Source organism: Canis lupus, chromosome 1 (genome assembly GCF_011100685.1).
Source record: "Canis lupus familiaris isolate Mischka breed German Shepherd chromosome 1, alternate assembly UU_Cfam_GSD_1.0, whole genome shotgun sequence".
NCBI lineage: Eukaryota > Metazoa > Chordata > Mammalia > Carnivora > Canidae > Canis > Canis lupus.
The window spans coordinates 107,073,106-107,093,373 of record NC_049222.1 but is presented as its reverse complement, the minus strand read 5'-3'; the positions used below and the strand labels follow the sequence as shown (position 1 = coordinate 107,093,373).

The window sequence follows — 20,268 nt, the reverse complement described above, 5'->3', positions numbered from 1 at the left end:
ATGTGAATTAGCATAAACTCACATAATTGAAATTCCATGCGTTGGGTTCAGTTACCGCTGGATCCAGGTGCTCAAATGGTGTGTCAGGGATCTTTTTCCTTTGCTTGGCTCTTCGTTGTCTTCACTCTGAAAGAATCTCATTCTCTCTGTCTTTCTCTTACTCCCCTCGGGATGGCAAGGCAGCCCCCAGTAACTCCAAACTTTGGAGCTTACTTTAAAAAAAGAAAAGAAAGGGCAGCCGGAGTGGCTCAGCAGTTTAGCACTGCCTTTAGCCCAGGGCCTGATCCTGGAGACCCGGGATTGAGTCCCATGTTCCGCTCCCCGCATGGAGCCTGCTTCTCCCTCTGCCTGTGTCTCTGCCTCTCTCTCTTTCTCTCTCTGTGTCTCTCATGAATAAATAAATAAAATCCTAAAAAAAAAAAAAAAAAGAAAAGAAAAACTGGGGATTGTATTGCCCACTCTGGGGGCCTGGACAAGGCGAGAGTTGTTTTTTAGAATGTCCAGTTTGAGGGATCCCTGGGTGGCGCAGCGGTTTGGCGCCTGCCTTTGGCCCAGGGCGCGATCCTGGAGACCCCGGATCGAGTCCCACATCGGGCTCCCGGTGCATGGAGCCTGCTTCTCCCTCTGCCTGTGTCTCTGCCTTTCTCTCTCTCTCTGTGACTATCATAAATGAATAAAAAAAAATATATTTAAAAAAAAAAAAAAAAAAAAGAATGTCCAGTTTGGGCAGCCCCGGTGGCGCAGCGGTTTAGTGTTGCCTGCAGCCTGGGGTTTGATCCTGGGGACCCTGGATCGAGTCCCACATTGGGCTCCCTGCATGGAGCCTGCTTCTCCCTCTGCCTGTGCCTCTGCCTCTCTCTCTCTGTGTCTCTATGAGTAAATAAATAAAATCTTAAAAAAAAAATAGAATGTCCAGTTTGAATTTTTGTACTATGTAGATTTTTTAGAAGCAATTAGAAAGAAAGAAAGAGAGCGGAAAGAAAGAAGAAAGAAAGAAAGAGAAAGAAAAGAAAGAGAAAGAAGGCAACAAAAGTTAGCTACTCCAAAATAATGATGTATGGGTTTTATTTATGCATCAGCTCCCCAGAGAGGCCTTTCCCCAGCTATCCTGTGTGCAAATTCAGCACTCCCAGACCTCCCTGCTCTTTTCTCCTTAGCAATTAATTGTTTGTCCCACGTTGACTAATGATTGATTTCTTGACCTCATTTATTGTCAGCCTCCTCCTCTGGACTCTGAGCTCCCCCAGGGCAGGGTTTTCGGTCTGGCACGCAGTAGGTGCTCAGTAAATTACAGGTTGTCCCTATGAAATCGCCAGTGATTGCTCACCTGCCCGAAGCGCGGGTACTGGTCCCCCATCCCCCACCCCCAGCCCCCACGGCTGCCCTCTGGTGCATGGCGCCCCCGTGTGACCGCCGCGGACCCCGCCTGTCCGTCCCCTCTCCGCAGGCTGGCAAGCTGGAGCCTCGGCTGGTGCTGGACCAGCTGCGCTGCAACGGCGTCCTGGAGGGCATCCGGATCTGTCGCCAGGGCTTCCCCAACCGCATCCTCTTCCAGGAGTTCCGGCAGCGGTGAGTGCGATGCTGGGGGCGGGGCAGGGCTCCACCTTGGAAGCCCCCGGTGTCTGCACCCAGACAACCCCACTGCTACTTCTGAGGTCTGTGGAGTCAGTGGCCCGTTCCTTTAGTTCCTGTCTCACCTTTCTCCTCTATGGGATGGGAGAGCAGTACCCTGCTCAGTGCACTCCCACAAGAAAGATTGCCTGATGTAGCCATTCTAGTGGGGCCATCTGCATTTCTCTACAAAGGCCATATAGAATGGGATAGAACAGAAGATACCAGAGTTGAAGGAGCAAGTAATAGGGGCCCCTGGGTGCCTCAGTCCATTAAGCCTACGACTCTAGGTTTCAATTCAGGTCGTGATCCCAGGGTCATGAGATCTAGCAGGTGTAGGTCTGCGTGCTAAATATGGAGCCCTCGAGATTTTCTGTCTTCTTCTCCCTCTGCCCCCTCCACACACACAATGCGTGCTTTCTTTCTCTCTAAAAAATATATATATATATATATTAACAAATCCAGTTCCTGGGGCGCCTGGGTGGCTCAGTCGGGTAAGCGTCTGCCTTTGACTCAGGTCATAATCCCAGGGTCCTGGGATTGAGTCCCACATCACATTGGGCTCCATGCTTAGCCAGGAGCCTGCTTCTCCCTCTCCCTCTGCTCCTCCCCACTGCTTGTATACACACACACTTTCTCTGTCTCTCAAATAAATAAAAAATCATAATAAAAAATAAGTAAATAAATAAATAATCCAGTTCCTCAGTTGGCCAGGCCACATCTCAAGGGCTCAGTAGCTACACGTGGCCAGTAGGTGCTCTGTTGGACAGGACAGGTCTGTTAGTTTGCTCCTCAAAGTGTGTGGTCCCCGGAACCAGCAGCATGAGCATCACTCGGCAGCTCATAAGGCACATTTTCAGGCACCATGGCAGACTTACTGAATTAGAATCTGCGTTTTAACAACACCTCTGTTGATTGAGCAAGCCCAATACACACACACACACACACACACACACACATGCACATTTCTCAATCACCGGTCATAAAATATGCCATATTAACATAGGACATGTATTACATATCTGATACACATGTATGTGTATATATATTGTATGTATAATATGCATTATGTTTTATGAAATGTCGGAATCCAGGGAAGGGCGCTCTGAGGACATACACGCATGTGTTTAGGAACCGTATCCTGTTTTATTCTCCTTTGCGCTTACACATCTGGAAGATGCTGCCTCACAGTGCTTTGCTCAGGGCCTGACAAATAATAAGTCTTCAAACACATTAGCTGTCATTTGCAGTCATTCTCACATTTCCACTCTGAGACATGACACACCTGTGTTCCACATCTCAAGGAGATGTGCTGGTGGGGCATCAGAACATTCATGATCAGCAGGTGCTGGTGTCCAAGGAGTGGCAGCTCCTGTGGTCAGTGCTGTCATTGGTGATATTAAGGCTCTTAGCCCAGCATATGGTGCTCCATAAATGATCGAATGTTCACTCTTCTTACTATTCATATCATCATCATCATCGTCATTATTGCTATTTGTCACTCTGAGCCCAGTGCCGGGCTACGGCAGGAGTTCAGTGACAGTGTGCCATAACTATCCACCCACTCCTTCCCACCCCCGGCAGATACGAGATCCTGACGCCCAATGCCATCCCCAAGGGCTTTATGGATGGGAAACAGGCCTGTGAGAAGATGGTGAGTTTGGGGCAGAGCCTGGGGGTGCCAAGGTCTTAGGCAGCGGAAGAGGAGGGCTGGGACCTCCCTCTCATTGCTTTTCCTCTTCATTACTCCTCTCCCACCCCTCACAGATCCAGGCTCTAGAACTGGACCCCAACCTCTACCGTGTGGGACAGAGCAAGATCTTCTTCCGGGCAGGGGTCCTGGCCCAGCTGGAAGAGGAACGGGACCTGAAGGTCACAGACATCATCGTGTCCTTCCAGGCAGCTGCCCGGGGGTACCTAGCTCGCAGGTAAGGCACTGTGCTGTCTCCTGGGTCCCCTTGGCCAAGGCTGGGTGGAGGAGGGGGGCAGGGCAGGGTTGACCAGATGGCTCCAGGGTTCAAGGCTTCCAAGATGGTAGAAGGGCTGGGAAACAAAGGCATGGAGGCACCAGATGCCCAGGCTTCTTGCTTCCCGGAGGAAGTCCCCGAGGGCCCTCATAGCCCAGATTCAGTGTGAAGCAGAGCTAGGGACAGAGAAGAGGTAGGCTTGGCCATAGGGTGACGGACCATCCTGCTTCACTCAGGACCGGAGATTCTCCGGGATGCATGATTTTCAGTGCTGAAACAAAGCAAGCCCTGGGCAATGGGGCATGGTGGTCGCCCTAATGGCCAGTGCCTCAAGGGACTCCACTCTGGTGGAGGAGACTGCGCGGGCACAAAGTGTCACAGTCCTGGAGTGGGATGCGCTTGGATGGGTCATACAAGTGTAGTGTGGAGACCCCACAGCAGACCAGGACACCTCCAAGTCACACTTGATGACCAGAGAGACAAAGGATGGGGTAGGTGTTGCAGGCAGGAGCAAGAGCTGGTACAAAGAACCAGTGATATGAGAGCCTCACAGTGTTTCAGGAATGCGAGAAGTTTGCAGAAGAGTCTTCTTCCCCTTTGAAATGGTCCAGAGGAAGGATCCGAGAATAAAGAACTCAAACACGGCTGTGGACTGTGGGCTGCCGGGGTCGGTGAAGGATCTCAAGATGGCTGGGCGAAAACTTGCTCTAAAAACCATTGACTGGGTAGCTTTTGGCGAGATCATACCCCAAAACCAGAAGGCCATTGCCAACTCCCTGAAATCCTGGAATGAGATGCTTACCTCCAGGTTGGCTACTCTTCCTGAGAAACCACCTGCTATCGACTGGGCTTACTACAAGGCCAATGTGGCAAAGGCTGGCTTGGTAGATGACTTTGAGAAGAAGTTTAATGCCCTGAAGGTTCCTGTGCCAGAGGATAAATACACTGTCCAGGTGGATGCTGGTTCCTGTGCTCAGTTTTTGTCCCTCTCAAAGGCCAGGATTGAAGAATATGAAAAAGAGCTGGAGAAGATGAAGAACATAATTCCATTTGATCAGATGACCATTGAGGACCTGAATGAAGTCTTCCCAGAAACCAAATTAGACAAGAAGAAGTATCCCTATTGGCCTCACAAGCCAATTGAAAATTTATAAACTTGAGTTGAGGAGAAAGCCCCGGCCCTCATATTATAAACATGGGACATTAAAAATAATGATACGGAAAAAAAAAAGAACTCAAACACCAGGCTGAGCAGTGGGGACCTTATTTATTCAGGGATGCTGGGCAGCCATGGGAGAGCCATGAGCAGGGGAGGAGGAATGGGTGAGCTCTAGTGTAGAAAGACCCCTTGGGAGGTATGTTGGGGATGGACTGGAGGCAAGAGATTAGAGGTTGGGAGGTTGGGGTGAGGGTCCAGGTGGGGGAAGGGGAGGCCTAAACTAGGGTTGTGTGGACAGAGGGGAAGAGGCAGAGCAGAGAGTCAAGGGCAGAGGACTGACACATTATATGCAACAAGATCTGCGAGTAATAGAAAGTGCTTGCACACAGTAGGCACTTAACAATGGTTGACTAATTGAAGGGAGCTTTGCTCTCTTGCTAAGGGGACAGGCTTAGAGGGGCCAAGCCTTCACTCTCCCACTTTTCCGTCTCCCCACCCAGAGCCTTCCAGAAGCGGCAGCAGCAGCAGAGTGCCCTGAGGGTGATGCAGAGGAACTGTGCTGCTTACCTCAAGCTGAGACACTGGCAGTGGTGGCGGCTCTTCATCAAGGTGAGGGCACCTGGGGAAGTGGCCTGAGCAGCAAGGAGACAGAACCTTGGGGCCAGGTCTGCTTGGGCAACTGGCTTTCTTTGTTTGGGCCTCAAGTTTCTGCATCTGTAAAATGGGACCAATCAGCCCAACCTTTGTTAGCCAGGATTTTTTGGTGTAACAAGTGACAAAAGAAAAAAAAAATCAGACTCAAACCAACATGGTTAAAAGATTCAGGACAGCTTCAGGAATGGATAGACCCAGGGCTGAGTCGGGGGTCCCAAAGACCCCCTCAGATTCAATGATTCACTAGAAGGACTCACAGAACTTGGAGAGGCTGTTATACTCATGGTTAAGGTTTATTACAGTGAACAGATAGAGATTAAAGCCAGCAACAGAAAAAAATGAGCAGGCAGAAGCTTCCAGTTGTCCTCCCAACATGGAGTCGGGTGGACAAGGCTTAATTCTTCCAGAAACAATGTGTGACAACACATACAGGCTGTTGCTTACCAGGGAAGCTCTCCCGAGTCTGTGTCCAAGCTTGTTTTTGGGGGGTCAGTCTCATAGGTATGGCTGACCCCCAAATGTGGTTGATCTCATGTCTCCAGCACCTCCAGAGGTCAAGTTGATTATATGTGACTCAAAAGCCTGAGGTAACAAAGTCACTCTTACTAGAATATTCCAAGAGCTTGCAGATTATTTTCCAGGAGCCACCCAAGGGCCAGGCCTTTCTATGAAACATGCAGGGTTTGGACAACCCAGGCCTACTTAATCAATCCTTTATTGCACAAGGACCCGAACAGTGATGCCAATTACCTGACATTCTGTGCCTCGCATTCGGCTTTCCTCCATGGTGATCACGTAGACTTTTCTACGTGGGGCCCACTAACAGATTGAGTCTTGTCCCCCACTACCAGCTAGGCCAGCATGGTCTCCTCCTATCCCAGAGCTCCAGCCAGAGCCCAGCCAGACTTGACCTTCGCCAGCTGGGTTCATGTGACCACCCCAGACTCCTCACAACAAATCAGATGAGCCAAGCTGGTGTCACATGCCTGCCCAGAGCCAAGGGGCAGGGCCAGGTCATCTGGCTCCCTGTGAGCATGGGGGCAGTGTGTTCCCCCAATGAGAAATTGGAGAGGAGTAAGGAAAATTGAAATTTGGAAGCAAAAATACCACAGCTGTTCAGTGTAATTCTGAATATGTTATGTGAGCAGTCACCTACATGCGCTCAGTTAGTGTTAACTGAGTACCTACTATGTGCCAATGACTTTTTCGGGGATCCTGATGAAATGGTGAAATAAAAACCAAGTCGTTGGGCAGCCCCAGTGGCACAGCGGTTTGGCACTGCCTGCAGCCCGGAGTGTGATCCTGGAGACCCAGGATCAAGTCCCATGTCGAGCTCCCTGTTGGAGCCTGCTTTTCCTTCTGCCTCTCTCTCTCTCTGTGAATAAATAAATAAAATCTTAAAAAAAAAAAAAAAAAGTTGTACCCCATGGAGCCCACAGCCTAGAACAGGCATCGGCAAAGGGCGGCCTGGCCCAGCTGTCTGTCTTGGGAAATGCCCATCGGTTAACATATTGTCTGTGGCTGTTTTTGCATTCCAGCAACTCTGTGGAATAGTTTAAACAGAGACAGGGTGGCCTGCAAAGCCTCAGACATTTCCAAGCTGACCCTTTAGGAGAAAGCTTGCCTGCCCTGGGTCTTGGGGGTGGGAGTTGACTGATATCAGTGAATGAGTCTCACAGATAAAATATAAAATTATAGGGGTGCCTGGGTGGCTCAGTCGGTTAAGCATCTGCCTTTGGCTCAGGTCATGGGTCCTGGGATTGAGCCCCACATAGGGCTCCCTGCTCAGCGGGGAGTCTGTTTCTCCCTCTCCCTCTGCCTGCTGCTCCATCTGCTTGTGCTCTAATAAGGAAATAAAATCTTTAAAAAATATATATGTATATATATATAATTATAGCTGTGATAAATGCATTGCAGTAGGGCAGAAGAGAATACAATACACTAGATAAAGAACTGAGTAGAATCAAGAAGAACCAAAGAGAAAGCAGGGGGATGGAAATGATCAAAGGAGACCCCATTCAGCAAGGGGGAGGGTGGTTCTGTGAGCCTGTCGTTTCAGTTGCTTATGTGTGTGTGGCACCTGTCGCCCCCACCGGAATCCGTGTAAAGTGCATCTATCGCCCTGGATCTGCGAGTCGGGAACTTTGAGAGACATTGTGCTACAGAATGGTGACGCTGATGTCTCTTGTCCAACCAGGGTTAGTTTAGCAAGGAAGGAACACGTTTAGTACCGCTGGCCTTGTGCCTCTGACTGTTCTAGGCTTTTCACTAGTGTCAGCTCATTCACCCATTGTGAAAAACCCTGGGCAGCAGGGGCTGCTCCCATCCCCTTTTGTTTTTTTTGTTTTTAAACAGCATGTTTTTGTTTTTTTTTAAGATTTTATTTATTTATTCATGAGAGAGAGAGGGAGAGAGAGAGGGGCTCGGAGACACAGGCAGAGAGAGAAGCAGGCTCCGTGCAGGGAGCCTGACTTGGGACTCAATCCCGGGTCTCCAGGATCAGGCCCTGGGCTGAAGGCGGTGGTTAGCGCCGAGCCACCCGGGCTGCCCTCCCATCCCCTTTTGATAGATGAGAATGTTAATGTGCTTGCGGGAGGCCACGCAGCTCATGGGTGGCGGAGCTGCCACTGGAACCCAGGAATGGGGCCTGCTCAGAGTGAGTGCTTACTCAGCTCCTTGGCCAAGGGAAGCCAGCCATTCTCACCTTTACCTCCCCCTAGGTGAAGCCGCTGCTGCAGGTGACGCGGCAGGATGAGGTGCTGCAGGCGCGGGCCCAGGAGCTACAGAAAGTTCAGGAGCTGCAGCAGCAGAGCGCCCGCGAGGTGGGCGAGCTCCAGGGCCGCCTGGCGCAGGTAAGGGGCGGGGCTGCGGGGGGGGGGCGGCCCGTGGGTGGGGCCAGGGTGTGGGGGCGGGGCTCCCGGCCGAGCCCTGAGCGCCGTGGAGGGAGGAGTTAGGGTGAGGGCAGAGCTCAGGTGTGCCGGGGCCCAGTGTGGGCGGGGCCGTGGGTGGAGCCAGGGTGTGGGGGCGGGGCCGTGGATGGGGCGGGGCTCCCGGCAGAGCCTTGAGCGACCCGGGAGAGTGTGGGGGAAAGGGTTAGGGTGGGGGCAGAGCTCAGGTGTGCTGGTGCCAGTGAGTGCTGAAACCCTGTGGTGCTGGGGGGCTGTGTGTGATGTGCAGGGGACAGGGCCCTGGGGTGCAGGCAGGGCATTGAGTGGGGGGCTGGTTCCTGCAGAGCCAAGATGCTCAGGGGGCTGGGCTCCGATAGGGGCCGGGCAGGGGCCGGCCTTGTGGCAGGGCTGGGGGTAGGTGGGTGGTGAACTTTTTATTGTCCAGTTTTTCTGGTGTCTTTTAAGTAATGCTGAAGCAAAACCCTCTTGAGCATTTTTTCTATTTGCTTTTACTGAGCTTTTTCCTTTGGTTAAATTTCTAGGCGTAGGAGTGTTAAATATGAGATAGTAGAAAGGCCTCACTGGGGCTATTCTGGAGGGTGAACTGGAGAGGCAGGGCCTGGAGGTGGGGAGGCTGGGGAGGAGGCTAGGGAGTCGGCTGGGGAGAGAGTCTACCCAGAGAGGATAAGGCCCAAGCTCGTCAAGCTATGGGACCAGAGAGGAGGGGACAGGGCAGAGGGTCCAGGGGCATGTCGACAGTGCTGGGGACTGATAGGCTGTGAGGAGGTGAAGGGAGGTGGTGGAGAGGCTGCACCCAGGGGTCTGACTTTGTGACTAGGGGGATTGAGGTCATGCTGAGATGGGGGCCTAGAAGAAGACCCTCCAGGCCTCAAAGGGCAAAGCAAATCAGTGCTCCACTGAGACTGCCCTGGGAGCACTGCCTGCTGAATGCTGACCTCCTGCCCTGTCCCCAGCTGGAAGAGGAGCGCACTCGCCTGGCAGAACAACTGCGAGCAGAGGCAGAGCTGTGTGCGGAGGCTGAAGAGACACGGGGGCGGCTGGCAGCCCGCAAACAGGAGCTGGAGCTGGTGGTATCAGAGCTGGAGGCCCGTGTGGGCGAGGAGGAGGAGTGCACCCGCCAGCTGCAAAGCGACAAGAAGAGGCTGCAGCAGCATATACAGGTCTGGCCCCTGTGTGCCCACAGGCCACCTCTCCCCATGCCCTTCCGTCTACCCTGACAACCATTGCTTCTCCAAACCATGTCTCATTGGGCCACAAATTTGCATAAAATTCAACTCAATTTTAGTATATGTGCTGCCGAAGCAAGCACATCAGAAAATTCAACTCAAAGTCACTTAGACAAAAAGAATACGTCTTTGGTTCAAATAATAGGAGATTCCCTAATGAATAAGCTTCAGGCATGGCTGGATCCAGGTGCTGAGGTGATATCCTTTGTGCTCTTTCTCTCTCTATCTCCTGGCTCCATTTGCCTCTAGGCTGCTGCATTCCCAGGCAGGCCATCCTCATCTGTCTCCTCTTCAGAATCCACTATGTGTTTTGCACTAATGGTACATCTTAATTCATATGCTCAATTTTCATTGGCAGTACTTCATCTGCATTTATGTTTTATGACTTCTTCACTTGAAAAAGGTAGGTTTAGGTACCGAAGCGATTCCAAACATATTTAAAAATTATCCAGTGATTACATGAGTATCTGGCTTTAAATTTTAAATAAATAAAATTAAATAAAAATTAAATAAGTTTGAAAATTCAGTTCCTCGGGCATACAAACCACATTCCAGGAGCTCAGTAATGTTTTAATCACCTTCTCTTCGTTATGGGGTGGGGGGGGATCCCAACCTATAGTTATGGAGATAGCCTAACACACCACGCCCAACTCAGGACAGATAAGATAGATAGTAGTTGATTAGTAAAATACAGGCAGAGGTAGGCAGACACCATTCCACAGAGAGCCACACAGGGGTTGCACTTAGAACTAAAATGAATAGGCAACAGGATGTCGGAGGCAGGCTTTGTAGTAACAAGAGGATGGGGTGACCCCTGGTTCCTACAGGGAGATGTGATCAGTTTGTTTAAATAATTCCAGGGCTGAAAGGCAACTGAAGTCTACCATGTGAGCATAAGCTGGTACTGTGCCTGTCCCTATGATATGTAGTGTTATGTGGCCAGTGGACCTTATCCATGGGAGCAGAGTGGGTAGGAGGAGGATATGTGATTAGGCCATTACGGATCCTCCCAATACCAGATAGCAAGGCAGCACATAATACTGAATCTTTTTTTTTTTTTTTAATTGAGGTATTATTGGGACACTTGGGTGGCTCAGTTGGTTGGGTGTCTAACTCTTGATCTCAGCTAATGCCTGATCTCAGGGTCATGAGTTCAGGTCCTATGTTGGGCTTCATTCTCTGGAGCCTGCTTAAAAGAAAAAAAGAAGAAAAATTGAGGTATTGTTGACATGTAACATTAGTTGAGATATACAATATAATGAGTTGCTATTTGTATATATCACGAGTTAACATCTATCACCTTACGTAGTAACAAAAAATTTTTTTCTGGTGATGAGAACTTTTAAGATCTACTCTCTCAGCAGCTCTCAGATATACAATATTTGAACTACAGTCATGCTGGACATTACATCACCAGGACTTACGTACTTTATAACTAGAAGTTTGTACCGTTTGACCACTTCACCCACTTTGCTGATGTTTTCTTGCACCCACCCACCTACAACCACTCATCCGTTCTCTGTATCTATGAGCTCAGATTTTTGTGTTTGTTTTGTTTTTGTTTTTTAGATTCTACATATAAGTGGGATCATACACTATTTGTCTTGCTCTGGCTTATCTCACCTAGCATAACGCCCTTGATGTGTCCAGGCTGTCGCATAACGTCAAACCTTAATTTCCAGTTTCACACCACATGTTGCCATAGTGGACAGTACCTGTCTAAATAAACAAACATTATATATTTATTTATTATGTTTATTGTTTACAATCTTCCCGCACACACAAGAACGTAATTTCCATAAGACAAAGATGCCTAGTACATTGCCTGGCACATACTGGGCACTCAGGGAAGGCTTAGGGGTAATGAATGAAACAGGAAGATCAGAAAAGTGTGATCCTTCCCAGCCTCACCCAGAGTATGGATCGGTCTGAGCCACAAGCCCTAGAGGTTTGGGACCGTCCCCTCCCCTGTGCCCTTCCCATTGCACCCCAGCCCCCAGCCTCTGGGGCCTCATCCCTCCCACCCTCCCCTCTGCAGGATCTGGAGAGCCACCTCGAGGCTGAGGAAGGGGCACGGCAGAAACTGCAGCTGGAGAAGGTGACCACAGAGGCGAAGCTGAAGAAATTTGAGGAAGACCTGCTACTTTTAGAAGATCAGAATGCCAAGCTGAGCAAGGTCAGTGGCCTGTGGGCCATACATGGGGGGCATGGGGGGATCTCTCTCTGCGTCTCCCCCAGCTCCTCCAGCTCGCACCATCTCTAGGGGCCTCGGGCTCTGAGTGTCAGCCGTTGGCTCTCATGGGCAATCATCAGGTTGTGGTGGCTGGGTGTGGGTGTCTGCAGTCCTGATCCTCCTTTGTGTGGCTTCTGTCCTCACAGGAAAGCCTGAGTTTCTTACATGGCAGCTCAGGGCTTTAAGAATGAGAATGGAAGGGATCCCTGGGTGGCGCAGCGGTTTGGCGCCTGCCTTTGGCCCAGGGCGCGATCCTGGAGACCCAGGATCGAATCCCACGTCGGGCTCCCGGTGCATGGAGCCTGCTTCTCCCTCTGCCTGTGTCTCTGCCTCTCTCTCTCTCTCTCTCTCTCTCTCTCTCTCTCTCTCTCTCTGTGTGTGTGACTATCATAAATAAATAAAAAAATTAAAAAAAAAAAAAAAAAAAGAATGAGAATGGAAGTGGAAGCTTCCAGGCCCCTTAAGATATTAAGCCTGGAACTGTTATGGCATCACTTATGCCCAATTCTATAGATCAAGGGTTGGCAAACATTTTCTGTAAAAGGTCAGATAGCAGGTATTTCACTCTTTGCAGGCCTGTGTTTTGGTCACAAACACTCAATTCCACCGATGTAGTGTGAAAGCAGCCATAGTGCATAATCGAACACATGTGACTGTGTCCCAATAAAACTTTATTTATAAAAACAGGTGGTAGGCCAGATTTGGCCTGCACACTGTGGTTTGCAGACCACAGAGCTTAAAACAGTCATAGGCTCAGCCCAGATTCAGTGGTTGAGAAATTAGACTCCATCCCTGAGTGGGGACACGGCGAAGAATCTGCCTCTATCTTTAACCTGCCACAGCCAGGACTGGGCTAGGCACAAGGCATATGGTGTGGAACTAACTAGAAAACCATTTATGTCCTTGTGAGGGGCCAGGGACAAAGGATGCTAGGTGAGACACCACAGAAAATAAATATAACCACATGATATGACTTAATTATAAACTGTCAGCAAAAAACAGAAGATGATAGAGAGGGGCCAGTCCCTTTCCTGTCCTAGGGGTAATCAGGGAAGGCTTCCCCAAGGCAATGATGCCTGAGTTGGGAAGTCAAGGAAGCACAGGAGTTTTCTGGAATGTTCCTTGGGTGCAATGACTATTCCATTCTACACTGTTCTATATCTTTCTTTTTAAGGGTAGGTCCAACACAGTACATTGGTTTCCAGAAGCACTTAGTTTGAAAAGTACAGCTCCAGGCCAGTGCTTCTCAAATGCTAATGTGCACGGGAGTCATATGGAGAGCTTGTTAAAATGCTGATTCAGGGAGTCTGGGGTGGAGCCTGAAATGCAGCATTTCTAAAAAGTGATCATTTGGTGTTTATGCCACTGATTTACAAAACTCCTACTTTGAGTGGTATGGATCCAGAACTCGCGTGAATGCAGCAGATGGGCAAGGATGTTCACTGCAATGTGTTTATAATCACACATGAATTGAAATGAACCTCAGTGCTCATGAGTGGAATGGTGCCCTAGCGAACCGCGGGGTTCTTCGAGTAATGGGAGCCAACCCTGCAGTTACTAGGTGTGAACCTGTGCCTATGGGACAGGTCTGCAAACCCAAGAGGATGGGGAAGGGAAGGCTGGGGTCAGGAGCGGGAGGCTCAGTGATGGGTGGAGGTGGAGGAAATGCACATGAGAACTCATCAAAGATGAGCTTTGCGGGGGAGCTGCTCTGACGGCCCCCACTTCCCACCACCCTCAGGAGCGGAAGCTGTTGGAGGAGCGTCTGGCCGAGTTCTCATCACAGGCGGCCGAAGAGGAGGAGAAGGTCAAGAGCCTCAATAAGCTTCGACTCAAATACGAGGCCACGATTGCGGACATGGAAGGTGAGCGCTGCCCACAGGGTGCAGCCTCTGGGGTCTGCGCATGCTGGTGGGGGGCGGGGGGACGGGATGTTGGGTGTTGGGTGAACCTCCTGTGCCATCGAGCCTCAGCGGTCGGTCGAGCCTCAGCGGTCGTATCTGTTAAAGGGGGACAGGAAAGAAGGCTCAAGACAGATTGAGTGCCCTCGTAGCTCTTAGGTTGTTTCTGTCGCTTGAAATGCAATTCTCTTGCCCTCTCCTCCGCATCTTGGGTGGCTCTCTCTCTGACTGTCCCACTACCTGTTTCAGACACCTTGTTGTCTCTGCCCCTTGCTGACTCAGAATCAGCAGCAGAAGGGAGAGAGCACAGGAGAAGGCTGTGGAGATAGGACAGGACAGGGCAGAGGTAGTCCCTGAGCTGGAACAGGGCTGCCACTAAGGGGTGAGGAGGAGAGGACGGCACCTGGGGGTCAGGCCCAGGGCTGGGGAAGCTGGAAAAGGGGCACAGAGGGAGATGCTGAGCCAGTTTCACCCCCACCCCCACCCCAGCAAGTGCCGGGGGCGGGCCCTTGGGTGTCCGGGAGCTGCTGGGTGTGGGGTCTGGCGCCCTCCCGCATGGCCCCCACTCCCGCCTCCAGACCGCCTACGGAAGGAGGAGAAGGGCCGCCAGGAGCTGGAGAAGCTGAAGCGGCGGCTGGACGGGGAGAGCTCGGAGCTGCAGGAGCAGATGGCCGAGCAGCAGCAGCGTGGGGAGGAGCTGCGGGCCCAGCTGGGCCGCAAGGAGGAGGAGCTGCAGGCGGCCCTGGCCAGGTGCTGGGCGGAGGGGGGTGGGGAAGGGGGAGGTTGAAGAGGGCAAGGAGGCGCTCGGTGCCCGGTGCCCAGTGCCTGGGCCACAGTGCACCACCTGCCAGTGCCAGCGGGAGGGACGCCCCAGGGAGACTCCACCAGCGCACACGCGCCTCAGCCCCATGGAGCCTCAGTGTCCTCTCCTGCAAAGTGGACCTGGCGAGAGTACCAAACCCGCCCCGGTTAAGGGAAGAGTGAAAGGAGGCCCAGTTCCGGAATTGGAATCAGGGATCAACTGTGATTTCATAAGTGCTCTGGCCATGAGTGGAATCGTATCATTATAATTACAGTCAGTAGCAATTATAGAGCACCTACTGTGTGCCAAATACGGCACTCGGTGTTGCGAATGCCTTTTACCCGCCGTGCTTCATGCCGTCCAGGAGCCCCTGATTATAGGTGGGGCTCAACTTCAGAGATGTTTAAATGTGAGAAAATGTGTGTCTTGTAGTCAGTGGTGCCAGCGGGGTGTGAGTGTGTGGTTAAGACCCTGCAGGCCCATCAGATCTCTGGATTGGAGCCCAGGCCCCGCCCCTTTCCAGCCTTGTGACCTCACTGAGTGCCCTCAGCCTTTGGGGCGGGGGGCATTTTGAAGCTACTCCTAAGGTTCTTGTAGGGATTAAATAAGAAAGTGCTCTTTAAAGGTTTAGCATACCATAAGCCCTCAATAAATGCGGGTGTGTCTATTACTACTTTTCCTTGTTTTATTCACATGTTCTTTTTTTTTTCTTTTTATGGAGGTGAACTTTACATAACAACCGTATTATTTTTCTTTAAAGATTTTATTTGTAAGTAATGTCTGTGTCACACATGGGGCTTGAACTCACAACCCTGAGATCAAGAGTCACACTCTCTGCCAACTGAGCCAGCCAGGTGGCCCCCATAACATAACCAATTTAAAGTGTGCAATTCAGGGCGCCTGGATGGCTCAGTCTGTGAAGCATCTACCTTTGGCTCAGGTCATGATCTCAGGGTCCCAGGATTGAGCACTGTGTAGTCAGGCTCCCTGCTCAGCAGGGAGTCTGCTTCTCATGCTCCCTCTGTGCTCTCATGCTTTCACTCTCAAGTAAATAAATACAATATTTAAAATAAATAAATACTCCATACAATTCAGTGGCATTTGGTGCACTCATGGTGTTGTGCAACTACCACCTCTGTGTAGTTCCAGAACACGTCCATCTCCCCCAGAAGGAAGAGTCCAGTACCCATGAAGCAGTCCCTCCCCTTCTTCCCCTGCCGCAGACCTTGGCAGACCCTTGCAGACCAACAACCTGAGTTGTTTGACATGATTTGCCTCTTCTGGATATTTCACATAAGAGGAAGCATACAACATGTAGCCTTTTGTGCTTTTATTATCAGTTTTATTGTCATCTTCACAGCAGCCCTGTGCAGTGGGGTAGTGTGTCCTCTTACAGGCCAGGAGCCTACAGTTCAAAGCGGTGGTCAAGTGACCAGGGCAGGTGGCCGAGCAGGGGATCCAAACCCCAGTTTGCTTGGCTCTGTGAGCAACTTAACCTCAGCCACTGCTGCCACTTCGATTCAGCTTCTCTTTGCAAGAGGCTGTGTCTCAGAGGGGGCATGAGGCAGATCAGATGCTGGGGTCAGCTCTCCGTATCGCTGACCGGGTGACCTGGGCAAGTACTTTCCCACTCTGTACATCCGTTTTCTCATTTGGTGTGATCCTGAAACGAAATGATAAAGGAAAGGGTCCCACATGGCAGGAGCTCAGTAACCCGCCCTGTGATTACTGTTGGTGTCATCCCCATTTCACAGAGAAGGAAACTGAGGTTCTGAATACTGAGGCATGTGCCCAAGGGCAGAGGTGGGATTTTAACCTGGGATGGGCCCCCTCCCAATCCACCCTGGCCTCCCCACCCCCAGAAATCTTCCCTGCCCTCTGCCTGCCCCAGTACTGACTCCATGGTCCTTGTCTATCCCCAGGGTGGAGGAGGAGGGCGGTGCCCGGGCCCAGCTGCTCAAATCCCTGCGGGAAGCACAGGCAGGACTCGCGGAGGCCCAGGAAGACCTGGAGGCCGAGCGGGCAGCCAGGGCCAAGGCAGAGAAGCAGCGCAGGGACCTGGGTGAAGAGCTGGAGGCGCTGCGGAGTGAACTAGAGGACACGCTGGACTCCACCAATGCGCAGCAGGAGCTCAGGTGAGGCCAGGCTGCCCTGTGGCTGGCACATCCTGGGTGTGTGCAGGGCAGGGTGCAGGGAGAGGAGGACTTTGGTGCTCACCAGTTGTTCATCGAGTATCAGCTCTGCACCTGGGCTAGGCTGGGGACAGAGATAAGTCAGAGCCAGACATTTCCCACTAGAACTCTTGGTCCAGGGGAGGCAGATTCAGGCAAAGAGGCCCAGTGGAGAACAAAGTATGCTCTAAGGGAGCAGCACAGGGCATTGTGAATGATAAGAGAAAGCCCTTAAACCACGTGTATGGAGGAGTCTGAGAAGACTTCCTTGAGAAAGAGCCTTTTGAATAGGGTTTTGAGAAATGAGTAGGAGTTCACCCTTAAAGCCGCATTGTTCCCTCACTTCCCACCCAGTTCCCTTAGAAATGTAGAGTGAGGTCCTCATTCTTAAAGGAGGCATACCCAGATGTCAGGAGGACCCCCCCAAAGTCCCTGCCTTTCTCTATTCTGAAATTATGCTCCCTTTACAAAAGGTCCAAGAGGGAACAGGAAGTGACAGAGTTGAAGAAGGCTCTGGAAGAGGAGACACGTGTTCACGAAGTGGCGGTGCAGGAGCTGAGGCAGCGCCACGGGCAGGCATTGGGCGAGCTGGCGGAGCAACTGGAACAGGCCCGGAGGGTGGGTTGGGACAGGAGTGGGGGGTTCTGGGGGGCCCTGGGAGGGGAAGGCAGGATGCAGGAGGACGTGCCTCTGACTGGTTCTAGGCTAGCTCCTATTTCTGGAGTTCTTTCCTTGTGTATCCATGTCCTTGGTTCACCTTCCATTCTGCAAACATGGGGAGAATACTATGTCCCCAGGATGGTCTGGGGACCCAGCAGTGTGCAAAACAACCCATATTCCCTTCCGTTGTGGAGTTCACATGTTACCAGGAGAGCCAAAGGCTAAATAGCAACCCATTCCTCATGTATATTGGGGTAATAAATGCTCTGGGAGGGATGCCTGGGTGGCTCAGTGGTTGAGCGTCTGCCTTCAGCTCAGGGAGTGACCCTGGAGTCCCAGGATCCAGTCCCACATCAGGGTCCCTGCGTGGATCCTGCTTCTCCCTCTCCCTATGTCTCTGCCTCTCTCTCTGTACGTCTCTCATGAATAAATAAAATCTTTAGTAAAAAAAAAAAAAACTCTGGGAAAACAACAATAAACAAAGGGGCAGCAGAGTCAGGGTTGAGGGGTTGTGACTTCAAAAAGAGACATCACAGAGCACATCTGAGTAGAAGACTAAAGGAAGTAAGGAGTGAGCCATCTAGTGTCACAGGGAAACGTGTTCCAGGCAAAGAGAATAGCCAGTGCCAAGGCCCTGAGGCAGGAATATGCCTGCTCTGGTTGAGGGGGAAAGTATACTTCTTTACTGGTCTCTCTCACTTGCCAGAGCAAAGGTACATGGGAGAAGACCCGGTTGGCCCTGGAGACTGAAGTGTCTGAGCTACGGTCGGAGCTGAGCAGCCTGCAGGCCTCACGTCACGAGGGCGAGCAGCGGAGACGCCGCTTGGAGTCACAGCTGCAGGAAGTTCAGGGCCGGGCTGGTGACGGGGAGCGGGCGCGAGCCGAGGCTGCTGAGAAGCTTCAGCGAGCCCAGGTGAGTGGGGCGGCCTGGGCAGGAACCCTCTCTGGGCTTCCGTTTGGTCCACAGCAGCCCTCGCAACTCTTCCAACGTGATCACACATGAAGAGCTAGTATTCAGTGAGCAATTACTATACACCAAATATCCTATGTATTTCCCTAAATCTTCCTGACTCTCCTTTTAAGGAAGTGCTAATATTGTTCCCCTTTTACATATGAGAAAACTGAGGCCCAGCAAAGTGAAGCAGATTGTCTAAGACCCCTCAGAGACAAAACTCGAACCCAGGCTTGCCTGACACTGTAGCTCTTAACCCTACCATGACTCCCCACTCTCCTAGAAGCTTTAAATAATCTGGATTCTGATTAGAAAAGTCTAGTGTGAACACATGGAATACTGTAGGGATGATACATACCATTACTGTTAAAAAAATGTGGACTTTTAAGTTTTAATTTTATGTTTCTTTAAATGGCCAACACGTATGCGTTACTGAGAATACAAAGAAGCAGAAAGGATGAAGGAAAAAACTACTTTAAAAAATAATTTTAAAAAATATTTTAAGTAATCTCTACACCCAACATGGGGCTCAAACTCACAACCCTGAGATCAAGAGTCAAATGTTCTGGGATCCCTGGGTGGCGCAGCAGTTTGGCGCCTGCCTTTGGCCCAGGGCACGATCCTGGAGACCTGGGATCGAATCCCACATCGGGCTCCCGGTGCATGGAGCCTGCTTCTCCCTCTGCCTGTGTCTCTACCTCTCTCTCTCTCTCTCTCTCTCTCTCTGTGACTATCATAAATTTAAAAAAAAAAAAAAAAGAGTCAAATGTTCTACCAACGGAGTCGGCCAGGTGCCCCAGGAAGAATGATTTTTAATTGTCCAGCTCCTCCAGAGGAAAACATCATTACAGTTTTTAGTTTCCAGATTAAAATAGCGTATTAGTGTAAAAGTTGCAATATAACCAAAGGCACCCCCATAATCCATCAGCTTTAATAAAAGACTTCTGTCTCCCTGTTGAGAAAGAGACTCAGGGTAAGCAGTGGAAGCTGGCAGGATACTATGCTCCATGAGGTCACTCAAAACCCAGGTTCCTTGTTCTTGTCATGCCACCATCCCTGAGAGCATTGCCCTCATCTTCAGACTCAAATCTGGGTTATGGGTACATCTGTGCTCCTGCTTAGGAAGGGGGAAAGAGAGGAAGTGGTAAACTTGCATATATCACTTTGCTTGTATTCCTTTGGTTGTCATCACATGATCAAATGACCACAACTAACTGCAGGAGAGGCTGGGAAATGTAGTTTCCAGCTGATAGCCATGGGCCTAGTGAATAGACTATCATAGTGGGGCCAGAAAGAGTGGATTTAAGGGTGGGGGCAGCCAGGATCTGCCCCGGATGAAATCATGCTACCTAGTGGTCACTGTAGTAAACATTTTACATATGACACAAATGAAAGTGACACCAGAAGTAGAGTTTGGTGGTTGGCAGTAGGAGTTCCAGCCAGCACTAGAAGTTTCTTCAGTGATGGAAATGTTCTATATTTGCGCAATCCAGCCACTGAACGTTGAAAATGTAGCAAACACAGCTGAGGTGGTGGATTTTTACTTTTATTTAATTTTAGTTTTTAAATGTAAGTAGCCACATATGGCTGGTGGCTACCATATTGGACAGCACAGCCCTGGCTCAGTCCCCCTTCTGGTAGCTGTGTGATCTTGGGCAAATTTCCTAACTTTTCTGTGTCAGCTTCCTTTATGTAAACTGGGAATAGTAATAGTATCACCTCATAGGGTTGGTGTGTGAAACCAGTGGGCTTCCTTCCCCTGGAGAGTAAGGTGAACCTGTGTGGGCTGGTTAGACAGTCTTGTTCTATGATGTCAGAAGGACACCTGGTTTGAGGTGCCTGGCTGGCTCAATCAGTAGAGTATGCGACTCTTAATCTTGGAGTCATGAGTTTGAGCCCCACGTTATGTGTGAAGATTACCTAAAAAGAAAGAAATAATACATAAATAAATAAATAAATAAATACAGGGACACCTGGTGACTCAGTGGTTAAGTGTCTGCCTTCCACCCAGGGCGTGATCCTG

The 20,268-nt window shown here is 50.6% G+C and overlaps 1 protein-coding gene and 1 long non-coding RNA gene across 9 annotated transcripts in view; one reads left to right on the top strand and one right to left on the bottom strand.

Moving 5' to 3' along the window:
* Nucleotides 1-20,268, top strand: part of MYH14 (myosin heavy chain 14) — a 101,897-nt gene that overhangs the window by 56,397 nt on the left and 25,232 nt on the right. For all 7 annotated transcript variants that reach the window (XM_038528106.1, XM_038528105.1, XM_038528108.1 and 4 more), the window contains 12 exons: nucleotides 1,448-1,569; nucleotides 3,196-3,265; nucleotides 3,379-3,539; nucleotides 5,238-5,346; nucleotides 8,112-8,243; nucleotides 9,254-9,460; nucleotides 11,565-11,702; nucleotides 13,501-13,624; nucleotides 14,239-14,410; nucleotides 16,385-16,597; nucleotides 17,107-17,251; nucleotides 18,000-18,206. In XM_038528106.1, coding sequence (XP_038384034.1) covers nucleotides 1,448-1,569; nucleotides 3,196-3,265; nucleotides 3,379-3,539; nucleotides 5,238-5,346; nucleotides 8,112-8,243; nucleotides 9,254-9,460; nucleotides 11,565-11,702; nucleotides 13,501-13,624; nucleotides 14,239-14,410; nucleotides 16,385-16,597; nucleotides 17,107-17,251; nucleotides 18,000-18,206 — 1,800 coding nt within the window. The remainder of the gene's footprint in view (nucleotides 1-1,447; nucleotides 1,570-3,195; nucleotides 3,266-3,378; nucleotides 3,540-5,237; nucleotides 5,347-8,111; nucleotides 8,244-9,253; nucleotides 9,461-11,564; nucleotides 11,703-13,500; nucleotides 13,625-14,238; nucleotides 14,411-16,384; nucleotides 16,598-17,106; nucleotides 17,252-17,999; nucleotides 18,207-20,268) is intronic.
* LOC111097449 lies at nucleotides 10,596-14,931 on the bottom strand. 2 transcript variants are annotated; one of them, XR_005354514.1, is made up of 4 exons: nucleotides 14,762-14,931; nucleotides 13,711-13,759; nucleotides 11,150-11,245; nucleotides 10,596-10,712 (listed from the first exon to the last, which is right to left on the bottom strand). It is a non-coding gene; the product is annotated as an uncharacterized LOC111097449 (long non-coding RNA). The 2 variants fall into 2 exon arrangements; XR_005354513.1 differs by lacking the exon at nucleotides 13,711-13,759.